Below are 12,997 nucleotides of genomic sequence, written 5' to 3' on the forward strand. Positions count from 1 at the left end.
TGAGCACCAGATCCTGTCAGAAAATATTTGACTGGTAACAGAACAACTAGTCAGCAAAGTTGTCTAATGCCCAAAACCCGTTAACTGCAATTCTTGTCTGGTACCTAAAACTGTATTAACAGTGTTTTATCAGCCAAGAAATTGAGTGTGTGAATCCAGAAAAGAGCAGAAGCAACAGACGTTATGATGATAAAAAAGAAGCAGAAGCAGTTTATTGATATTCCAGTGCTCAGACTTCGTCTGACCAGCACAAATCCAGTAAGTGTTATTACAGTACAAGTTATAGAAATGGTAAGTTACTGCTTCACAACATGCTGTGATGTTAAAAACTTGAAATGGAGACAAATATTTCTTAAAACCAGGTTCCTACTAAGAACCCTTAGATCATTAATTTTTTTCCTCTTGATTATATAAAAACATTAGAGTAGTCAAGCCAACTTCCATAATTATCATCAAAAACATACTTTGAAAAGTTCGGGTGATTCGGCCGTACTTTTCCCTTCAAAAGAACAGGTCACTTCTGTCATAAAACAAAACTTCTGTCAATTAGCGAAATGTGTCTCTGACTGTTGTCTTACACAGTGATCTGACAAAGCAAATTGACACTCTTATGGCAGTGTGTTATGTCTAGCATGTTCTTTTATTTTAGAGAATCATGTTGCAATTAACATGTGTTTTGTAACATGTGTACAAATGTTTTATTCCTGTTTATATTCTGAAGGTTTTTACAGTTTTCTGTATATATCATTAGCCTCATTTATATAATATTTTATTCTTAAAAACATGTTTAAATTCCCTTTCTTGCTTTTGACATTTTCTGATTTATGAACTGATAAAAAGAGACTGATCTAAATTCTGTTAAACAAATTATTTAATCAAATCATGTCTCATTTGCATATTTAAACATATTTCAGAAACCCGAAATACAAAATAGTTGTATTAACTTAATATGATTAATCATCTGGGGAAGTCTATTGCTAAATCTACTCTTTTCACTTGTGATGTCTTGCTTTAAGTAATTCAAGTTCAGATTTGTTTTGATGGATGTGAGCCTAAGATTCATTGTAAAGCTGCAGGTGTGTTTTCACAACAGGGTGCAAAACAGTTGGGTAGATACGTCCACTGTCTTGCCATATTCCGGATTTTCAGCAAACTGGATTGTTTCTGCAGCTTTGAGTTCCTCAAACACAATAATCTAGATGATCAAAAGGCAAGAAAAGACTGACATGTATTACAATGCAGATATTTAAAGGAAGGCAGAGTATTGATTAATGCAGAATAAATTGTCTAGAACAAGTGTAGGCATGAATGACGGCTTTTGCCATACTTCACCACAGTCAAATCCTTATTTGCCTTCATATTTACATGCAGTTACTCACCTCATTATTTCCACTCTTGAGCCAGGGAGCAGGAAGATAGAGGGCATTCTGAGGACCAATCGACCAGTGGCGTCCAAGATTTTGCCCGTTCACAAAAACCACTCCTTTACTCCAATTCTGCCAACAATACAGAACAACTGTGTCATCTGTGTTTTACGGCTATGAGGAAACATGTCGGTCAAGGATAAAAAGAAAACGTAAGGAAATAAAACTGCAGAAATTTGCGGCATACTTACTGGCAGCTTCACAAATGTATCTGTGGGCTGATCCACTACCAGGGATCCTCTGAAAAACGCAGGGTAGGTGGGCTTCGTACCGACAGGCGTCCATTTCTGGGACTGCAGTCTAAGAAAAATTTAGAGATTGAAGAAAAATTTCACAAAATTTGCTGAAATTTACTCACCCTCAGGCCATCAAAAATGTAGATGTGCTTGCTCTTCATCCAAACAGATTTGGAGAAATTTAGCATTACTTCACTTGCTCACCATTGAATCCTCTGCAGTGAATGGGTGCCATCAGATTGAGAGTCCAAACAGCTGATAAAAACATCATAGTACAAGCAATCCACAAGTTTCTAGTAAACAAATCATCACTAAGATGTTTTTAACTTAAAAACATTGCTTCCAACTAAAATACAAGCCCTCTATGCATAATACTGCTTTCAAGTCATGTCATCTGAATCATGAGAGAAATATGAACAGATTAAACACTTTTTACAAGTGAAAACAGTCCAAAACAGACTGTCTAAACAAATACGTTGGTGGATTTTAATGTGAGAGAACAATTATTTTGGATTATGGACTGGTTATTTTGGCCAGAAGCAATGGCTTAAAGTCAAAATGCCTTAATGATGGATTTGTTTCTTACAAACACGTCATTTTCACTTCATAAGATGTTAACTGATGGACTGGAGTGGTGTGGAATACTTGTGGATTTATGTGATGTTTTTATAAGTTGTTTGGACTCTTGTTCTGACGGCACCCATTTACTCCAAAGGATCCATTGGTGAGCAAGTGATGTAATGCTACATTTCTCCAGATCTGTTGCAGTGAAGAAACAAACTTATCTACATCTTGAAAGTAAACTGTCAGCAATTTGTAATTTTTGGGTAAACTCTTTCTTACAGTTTTGTCCTATGCTTTTAAAAACTATCAAACGTGAGTATTGTTTACCCTAAAAATGTTTTTAGAATGATAATGAGTAATTAATAAGTTTTAAACGGTGTGGGTGTAAACAGTTACTAAGTAATTAGTTACTGTAATTTAATTATTTTTCCCTTGCAAAAGTAAAGGGATTACTCTTATTTTTCTGTAATGTAATTATAGGTACTTCTTAGGTAACTGAACTTAATACAGACTGTAGAACATTTATATACAATACAATAGTGGATTTAACATCAAAAGTTAAGTTACTTTTTATGTACCGTAATCAATTATAGTAATCAATTACTATTCTGGACTTAACTTACCCAACACTGGTTGTAAACACAGAAGGATTGAAAAAAGGATGACATTCTCATTCATTTCACATGTAGCAATTATATCTTGAGTAAGTACCAAAGGTAAGGCATGATACCAGTTCTTAAACCCCAGGTAAACCAGTTATGCCAGTATCTCCTGCAACTGAAGTTACCTGGTTTAGTTTAGCACTACAAACACACAACACAGAGGTAAATACTCCGAATTAACCTGTTTATGAAACTGCTCTTCATATCCAAACAGTACATGGTGAACTTTTTTAGAGGGACATTGTCCAAAGTTATATCTCCAACAAGACCTGTGTGGAAAAACATAAAATTGATCAAGTATGTTAGTATGGTCACTACACTCCTGCTCATATCTATTATAGTATAGTGAGATGCAATTCAACCATGTCAATATTTGATCATTTTTACTACACTGTTATTACACCTTTCTGTTGGTTGGCAAGGGCTGGACCATAGTTCACTCGTCCACAGTTCTCCACAAGCAAACTCAAGGTCCTCTCATTCTGTAAACAGTCGTTAGGAAAACGCACATGTATTATTCATAAAATGTAATTAGCACAACATTATATTAATACATTTCAGAAAAAAGAATGAAATCAAAGACAAAAAATTTATGTGTTATTATTATGCAATAAAAATACATTTATTTTAGTTTGAGGTTTGTTTGGCAAGATTAGTTTAATTAGTCTTGTGTAAAACTTTAATATACCAACAGTGCATCATATTTACCTTACTAGGAGATATTTTAACCTTCTGTGTTTTATTGTCCAAAACACCGATGAGTTCTTTGTCAATAAACACCTTAAAAAATACAAATTAAAATTCAGTTAATTTAATTTGTTCTTTATTGTCATCCATAATAACCTTTATAAAGGCTAAGATTGATAGTAAAAGGTCTTACTAGAGCTCTGTCACGAACGTTGTTCTTTGAGTTGAGTTCTCCACCTGAATAAATGTCAGTCTGATAGAGCGTATATCCATACGACTGACCATTGTTGTGGTTTACTGGCAGGTTCTCCATGCTGACAGGATCATCAGCTTTGAAAGGCTATAGGACAAATGGTTTTAGTCATTTTGGGAACACCTTATACCATGAACTGCCTTTTAACATGAAGCAGCATTTACAAACCCATTATTCTTCCTTAAAGGAGAAGTCCACCTCCAGAGTAACAATTTACAGATAATGTACTCACCCCCTTGTCATCCAAGATGTTTGTGTCTTTATTTCTTCAGTCGGAAGGAAGTTATGGTTTTTGAGGAAAACATTTCAGGATTTTTCTCCATGTAATGGACTGATATTGTGCCCCGATTTTGAACTTTCAAAATGCAGTTTAAATGTGGCTTAAAAAACCCAAATGCGGTTGTAAACGATCCCAGCCGAGGAAGAAGGGTCTTATCTAGTGAAACGATTGGTTATTTTCATTTAAAAAATACAATTTAAATACTTTTTAATCTCAAACTTTCATCTTCCCTTTCTTCTCCCTGAACTGTATTCTGACTCTACATTGCTGCAGAAGTTCCGACCCAGTATTTGCAAAGTGAACATGCAAAGAAGATCAAACACCCTTAACAAAAAAGGTAAAACAGCAATATAGGACGATTTTGAAGTTGAGGGAGAACATGAGATGGGAGTTTTTCGACATACCCTAACTGTCATGAACCGTAAAAAGACAGAGGTCGGGAAGAGTAAGACAAGACGAGCGTTTGACATTAAAAAGTATACAAGTTGTATTATTTTTATGAAAATAACCAATCATTTTGTTAGATAAGACCCTTCTTCCTCGGCTGGGATCGTTTACAACTGCATTTGGGATCGTTTGTAGCCGCATTTAAACTGCATTTTGGAAGCTCAAACTCGGGGCACCATATCAGTCCATTATATGGAGAAAAATGCTGAAATGTTTTCCTCAAAAAACATAATTTCTTTACGACTGGAGAAAGAAAGACATGAACATCTTGGATGACAAGGGGGTGAGTACATTATCTGTAAATTGTTGCTCTGAAAGTGGACTTCTCATTTAATGTGACACATTTACTAGTGAAACAGGATATTTAATGATAAAACTGTGTATAATGGGTCAGTTTTGATAAAATGGAGGCTGAAACGTGTATGTCTGATGCACAAAAACAAATAAGGTTTATTCTCACAAGTCAAACAAGCACAGTTGAGCTTGTTTACAATATCTGTTGAGCCAGTGTAAATAAAATGTGAAATCTGTTCATCATATAAAGTGATCATGTCTTTTCAGAAGGCTTGGACAGAAGTGCTCTATCCTTACGGAGTTCTTTTATAATTGTTTTTATGAACGTTTTGAAATTTGAATATTTAAACCAATATTTTTTTGTGCGTTCCATTTTTGGGGAAGAGTAAAGAAGTACATGACAAATGTATTAGTGGGATACACTTTTCTTACTGTTTCTGCACACTGAAGACTCTCCCACAGTGAAATATAATGAGTGACAGCCACTGGCTCATATGCTCGTCTGTTCTGCACAGCTGGTAGCTCTGATGTTGGCTCCTCTGTCATAAATAGAGATAGACAGACATTAAGAAACAAGAACAGAGGGACAGAGAGCTTCAGCTCCATTAATACACTTAAAACATCAGATTCTGTAATCAGGGACAACATTGTAGAAACATACTGCTGTAGGTGCTCAGCAGGTTCTTCAAGAGATGATACTTGGTTGTATAATCACCGCTTTCACTCAGTGGGCATCATAATCTAAAAGAGATGCAAAGGCGATGATGTTTAAGTGCTAATTTTTAAAAGAGTAAAAGCATGCATTCACTACCATTCAAAAGACTTTTTAATGATTTTTTACTGTTCTTAAGCTGCATTTGTTGGATCACAAGCAGTAACATTATGAAATATTATTACAATTTAAAATCTATTTGAATATGTTGTAAAATTGTATTCCTGTGATGCAAACCTAAATCAGCATCATTACTCCAGTCTTCAGTGTCACATCATGCTGCAGAAATCATTATAATATAAAAAATCTAAAGTGACTGAAATTTTGAATGGTAGTATATATTGTCCCAGCAGTTATGAATATTAAAACTACTGAACCATAGCTGCTCGTCTGTGGTTTGTAGGTTCCCAAGTCAAGAGCTCCATTCATGAATCCAAAGCTGGTTCCTCCATGAAACATGTAGAGATTGATGGAGATGCCACGATCCAGAAGCTCTCGCACTATAGAGGTCATCTCTGTCATAGCAGAAGAGATGCAGACACAACACATGTCAAAGCAGAAAGAATTTATCAGACAGTAGAATATATGCTGACAAGAGGAAATGGATTATGCGAGGCAAAAGGATTGTTTTTCATACATTCGTTTTACATACACCTTGCAGAATCTGCAAATTGTTAATTATTTTACCAAAATAAGAAGGATCATACAATACAAAATGCATGTTATTTTTTATTTAGTACTGACCTGAATAAGAAGTTTACATAAAATACATTTACATATTGTAAAGTACACTAAGGAACTCATATGCAACTATTACAGAAGGTTCAAATGCTCACTGATGCGTCAGACGGACAAACGATGCAGTAAGAACCAGGGGTGTAAACTTTTGAACAGAATGAAGACGTGCACATTTTGCTTAAATTTCATATTTTTTTCATTTAGTACTGCCCTTCACAAGCTACAGAAGATACTTACATGTTCTTCAAAAGACAAAATAAGTTAAATTTACCCTGATTTTCAAATTCCAAAAGTTTTCACCCCCGGATCCTAATGCATTGTGTTTCCTTCTGAAGCATCAGTGAGTGTTTGAACCTTCTGTAATAGTTGCATATGAGTCCCTCAGTTGTCCTCAGTGTGAAAAGATGGATCTCAAAATCATACAATCATTGTTGGAAAGGGCTGAGATTCTAGGTGGTCTGTTGATCTGTGTCAATGTTCACCTGCTCATTTTGAGGCATGATGAGGGAGATTCTTTACCTTCCGCAGGGAAAACGTGATGAGGTTCCCCCCAGACATCAAACCAGCCAGACCAATATTCCATCACCATCAGCGGCTTTTGCGGCTGCAGCAAAGAAAACGTTCAAATCCCTTTGTGCTGTCTATATGTTGTAGGTTATATTTATGTATTGTTTATTTTATAAAAGTTTTTAGGGATTCCTTGGTTTAAGTCATATTTCTTAATCATACTTAATCATACATACAGTATAAGAGTTTTTAATTGTGCTGCAGGATTTAGTAGATATTTGTTCTAAAAATACAGCTGTGGGAATTTTAACACAGTAAATTGATAAATGCAATTGTAAATAAACGTTAATAAATAAATGTTTACTGACCTGCATTTCTGCTAAATGCTGTACATCACCGAACGTCAGTTTCTGTAGGTTTACTGTCTGCAAGACTTTTAAAAGAAGTGACAATCACACATAATTCGTGGTAGAAGAATTTTACTTACCTACACTAATGTTCAAAAGTACTTTCTATTCATCAAAGAATACAAAATGTGTCATGGTTTGCACAAAAAATATTAAGCAGCATAACTGTTTTAACATTAATAATTATAATAAGAAATGTTTCTTGAGCACCAAATGAGCATATTAAAATTTTAATATAACAAGAATTATGTGAAGCAATACTGAAATAATGGCTGCTAAAAATTCAGCTTTCCCAATTTAGGAGTACATTACATTTTAAAATATTAAAACAGTTAATCTAAATCGTAATAATATTTCAGAATATTACTGTTTTTACTGTATTTTATCAAATAAATGCAGCCTTAGTCAGCATGAGAGACTTCTTTCAGAAACATTAAAAAAATTGGTAACACTTTACTTTAAGCCTTTATGTGTAACACATTATAAATGTAGTTTTAATGCATTAATTATGCGTTGTAATGCACCCTATAAAGCATTGTACAATCTCATGAATGATTAATACAACACTTATCCATTCACTGTTACAATATGCATTTTAAATTCGGTTAGAATTATTTACGACAATATATAATGTATTACAACACACATTAGCATGAATAACAGGATAAATAATCATAATGCATTATACCCTTTAAAAACCCTTTATAATGCATTTCACATAAAGGCTTTAAGTGTTACCAAAACATTTTTTGAATAGAAGTTCACAATAAAATTATTTCACTTTTGCAAAATACAGTTAGTATCACATTATTAACTAGCAGTGGGGACCACAGTACCTCCATCTACCACTCCAAGCTTTAACCCGTCATGGTTGTCTGATGTGACGAGAAACTCTGAGATTCCCCGGGACAGTAATGCCTTTTGATTTTAAGAACAAACTCTATAGGTATAAAAGAACTGGCTCATCATAATGCAAAGTAAACGATAATGATCACACTATACCTCTTTGATGAACGGCAAGTACTTCTCATCCTTTGCATATGAACCATATTCATTCTCTACTTGAACAGCAATAATAGGGCCTCCACTCTTATACTGCAATAAGAGCAGTGGAGACAAATTCAAGATCAAAAGCAAACAAATAAAACATTGTCAAACAAAAAAAACACATATTTGACCTGGAATGGTGTGATTCTTGGAATGAGCTTATCAAAGTACGTGTTCACGGCACTTGTGAAACCAGAGTAGGTCGTTCTTAATTTCATGTTCTTATCTTGCAGCAGCCAGCTGATAAAAACATATAAACGTTAATAATGCACACATCTGATGTTAGGATCAAAGACTAAAGAAAAAACAAGAGATATATATCTTCATAACAGGTGAGGCACAAACCTTGGTAATCCACCCAAATCCCACTCTGCACATATGTACGGCCCCGGACGCAGAATCACCCATAGACCTAATTCCCCTGCTAGACGAATGTATGCCCTACAAGCAAGTAAAAGTAATGAATACATTTGCAAAAATAGAAATGTTTATTCCTGAGGCAAGCTTCAATGTGGCTCATACGCCAAAAACAGTACTATTGTAAATAGTACTACAATTCAAAAGAACTGTTTCCTATTTGAATATAAATGTGACCCAGGACCACGAAACATAAGGGTCAATTTTTTTAAACTAAGATTTATACATTAAAACGTCTAAAACGTTTAAGGTCTAATACGTCTAAAAGCTGAATAAATAGGCTTCCCATTGATGTATGGTTTGTTAGGACAGGACAATATTTGGCCAAAATACAACTATCTGAATATCTGGAATCTGAGGGTGCAAAAAAATCAAAATATTGAGAAAATCACCTTTAAAGTTGTCGAAATGAAGTTCTTAGCAATGTATATTACTAATCAAGAATTAAGTTTTGATATATTTACAGTAGAAAATTTACAAAATATCTTAATGAACCACGCTTTTTACTTCATGTCCTAATGATTTTTGGCATAAAAGCAAAATCAATAATTTTGTCCCATACAGTGTAAAAATTATTATTCCTGTGATGCACAGTTAAATTTTTAGCAGCCATTACTCAAATCTTCAATGTCACATGATCCTTCAGAAATTAGAATTTGGTGCATATTAGAATCAATTCAGCATATTAAGACCTTTTCTCCAAAAATATTAAGCAGGAAAAACTGTTTTTAACATTAATAATAATATAAAATGCTTCTTTAGCAGCAAATCAGCATATTATAATGATTTCTGAAGGATCATGTAACACTAAAGACTGGAGTAATGATACTGAAAATTCAGCTTTGCATCATAGGAATAAATTACATTTGAAAACATATTCACATATAACAGCTTTTTAAAACACAGTATTTCATAATATCACTGTTTTTACTGTATTTTCGATCAAATAAATGCAGTCTTGGTAAACATAAAATACTTCTTACTATTTCAAAGTTTTGTTTTCAAAAAAAACAAGTAAGAATTCAATTTACATACAACTTGCAAATATGAAAACCAATATACATGTATCAGAGACTAATCATCTAGATGTATTTTGCCACTAATACTTTCTTCATCAAATGTAAATCTCTAACTGATCTTATTCTTATAGTTCAGAAACATCATTAAATAAATAAATAACTAAACATCACTTACTCCAGATCCAGCTCCTCCTGAAACAGATAGACTCCTCTTTCTGGTTCATGAAGATTCCACGGCACATACCTGACAGACAGAACATGAATTAGACTAATATGGCTCTCCAACATTGTAAAAAACAATTTGTTGAGTAAACTTAAAATAATTTGTTACCTGGCTGCCTTACAATTTTAAGTTCAGTCAACTCAAAAACAGTTTATTCAGCTTGAAATGTTAAATTATACTAAGTGACAACAAATATTTGAGTTGATTCAACTTAACATTTTAAGGCAGCTTACCCATCTGTTAAGTTTAGCAAACACAAATATCTAAGTTGTTACTTAGTACAACTTAACATTTCAAGTTGACTAAATTTATTTGAGTTGACTGAACTTAAAATTTTAAGGCAGCAGAGTAACAAATTATTTTAAGCTGACTCAACAAATTGTGTTTTTTAATTTTTACAGTAAAGAAGTTTATAAGAGGAAAAACAAGGCTGTTCTTGCATGCAAGTCTTACGTGGTGAGAGTATTGAGACCACAGGCTTTGAGTTTCAGCAGCCGATCTTTCCAGTACGCCCTGGGGACCCGAAAGTAATGGATGGACCCTCCGAGGATCCGAAAAGGGGCTCCATCTAAAGTGAAGTGAGTGGAGTCTGCCCTCAGTCCCTGCCTCTCTGACATTCTATGAAAGAGCCACAAGATCAAAAATGACAGAATATTTATATAAAATGCAGTAATCAAGAAAAAAAAAAAAAAAAAACGTTTGTGTAATTACTGCATTTGGCCTTTGTGTCCTTAAAAACATTTTTAAAGCATAAGACATTATACTCAAACTTTTTTACTAATGCATTTTAATAATGCATTAGTAAATGATGAAATTAACATTAACTAAGATAAATAAATGCTGTAGAAGTATTGTTCATTCTTAGTTCATGTTAAGTAATGAATGTTAACTAATGAACCTTTATAAAGTGTTACCATTATTATATTTCACACTTACTAGCAGGTGCAGTGTCAAAGCAAATATAAAAAGCAATGTTGCTGTAACATCTGGTGTATCTGCTCAATGAGAATATTTAAAATATAAAATGAAGTGTGAGTAATTGTATTGAATGCGCACTTGTGTACTTTGTGTACTTCAAATTAAAGAGTATATTTAAAAAAAAAACCTTGCAGATACACTGTAAAAACAATCTGTTGAGTATTCAGCTTGAAATGTTTAGTTATACTAAGTGAAAACTTAGATTTTTAAGTTGATTCAACTTAAATTTTTAAGGCAGCTGAGTTACTTACCCAGCTTTTAAGTTTAACAAACACAAATATCCAAGTTGTCACTTAATACAACTTAACATTTCAAGCTGACTGAACTTAAAATGTTAGATTTTAAGGCAGCAGGGTAAAAAATTATTTTAAGTTGACTCAACAAATTGTGTTTTTTGTTTTTTACAGTATATCAGAAAGTCAGCTTAAGAGTATAAAGAAAGTACACTTTCATGACTGTTTAAATACATATAATTTGATGAAATGCTAAAACTACAGCACATGTAAAATATTTGCTTATATTTTAACTGTAGTGTTTTATTCAGTAGTACAGTTTAAATTGACAAATTTAAAGTTAAATCAATATAAATGTGTAGTTACAAGTGTATTTAAATACCTGACATGCAAGTCGCAATAGAAATTAGTATATTGTAGTTTACGAAATGCTTGTCAGCAGCAGCAGATTTTAACCATATTTCAAAGACAATAGATAAGTAATTTTGAGATTACATACAAAACATGTACTTAAAGCACTTAATTCACTTTTGTCTTTAACATATACACACATTTATATAATTTTATATAATTGTACATAACAATTAAGTGTCCAAAAGCATTACATTTAACCCTGTTTACATCTGGTATTAAGATTTTGAACTTTAGTCTATCGGATGACAAGTGCTCATTCTCGTTCACACCTGATGTTTTAATCCGTATTCTGTCCAATTTTGACTACTTCTGTCCTGATTTCTTTAGAAGGGAGGGTCTATGGACCAGTGTGTACTTTTACTGATCTTTCGATCTGACCTTGTAAAATATACTCGCACATTGCACATATAGTAGTCAAAATTGCGACAAAGGGAAAAATAGTTGCATATGATTTGTCAGCAAATCCTTTACATTTTATCGGTATTTAGAACAGATTAAGATAAAAATCAGAAAATATAAGTAGCTATTATAAAATTACAGCACAAAATTCTACATGCAATTATAAAATAAAACACAAATTACGTTTTCCTCCGTTTTCTCCTGTTTATGCGTATGCAAAACTAAACCACTAAATGATTAACCTAACATTTATTTTAACGAGTCACATACATTTATCCATTGCAATTTAATTTAAATCTAATTTAACATTTTTTGTTTTATGCCATAATTTTGACAGCTCGAATGGGTGGTAGAAAGTGAACAAGCTCAAAACGATTCTGTTCACACCTGTATTTAGCATTAAATCGGATCTTTTTACAAGGGTTAGTAACAAGTTGTAAAGTTATTAGAACACTGAGCAATTTAAATCAAATTGGTCTGATTAAAAATAACAATCTACACACAAAAAATGTGATGCACAAATTATATATCAGCCATACTATGAGTCTTACCTTGCAAACAAAAGCGTACAACACTATTACACCGGCAGATGTTCAGAGAGGAGCACTAATCGAAGCTGTGCCACTGTACCAGCTGGATCAAATGGATTCAATGAAGCAAAGTCCAGAATACACTGATACAAAGAGAACAAGGCAGGCTTTGTTTTGAGGAGCAAACAAACATATAGAATGCTGTTGTCCTGCTTTGGGGTGGAGGACTCAATATAAGCATATGCTTATAGCTATATCTTATTATCCATGTGATTCCGAATGTTTATTTAATTTTTTATTTTCTTGCATGTTTATATATGTTTTCTCAGCGCTGTTTAATTATTTTAATCCACTCTTTAAGAAATGCCTTTTGCTACATTGACCACACACTGCCACCATGTGGTGTAAACCATTCCACACAAAATTCAATGTTCACTGCTTCAGTATTTTTAACAAACAAAACAATAACTGTTTTCCTACAGCAAGCATCAGTTCCATTTTTTGACAACAGCATGACAAAAAGAAC

At 33.3% G+C, this 12,997-nt stretch overlaps 1 protein-coding gene across 1 annotated transcript; it reads right to left on the reverse strand.

Moving 5' to 3' along the window:
- Positions 1-174: 174 nt before the first annotated feature.
- On the reverse strand, positions 175-10,534 carry glb1l2 (galactosidase beta 1 like 2). The gene is given in 19 exon segments (XM_051135910.1): positions 175-1,195; positions 1,380-1,496; positions 1,616-1,724; positions 3,068-3,155; positions 3,290-3,368; positions 3,595-3,666; positions 3,767-3,913; positions 5,280-5,386; positions 5,509-5,580; positions 5,583-5,588; positions 5,937-6,074; positions 6,817-6,901; positions 7,173-7,237; positions 8,048-8,129; positions 8,214-8,306; positions 8,390-8,498; positions 8,604-8,699; positions 9,870-9,938; positions 10,371-10,534. Coding segments are annotated over 19 exon segments (1,809 nt in total). The 3' UTR covers positions 175-1,084.
- Positions 10,535-12,997: the final 2,463 nt, after the last annotated feature.

This window comes from Labeo rohita, chromosome 18 (genome assembly GCF_022985175.1).
Source record: "Labeo rohita strain BAU-BD-2019 chromosome 18, IGBB_LRoh.1.0, whole genome shotgun sequence".
In the NCBI taxonomy this organism is placed as follows: Eukaryota; Metazoa; Chordata; class Actinopteri; order Cypriniformes; family Cyprinidae; genus Labeo; species Labeo rohita.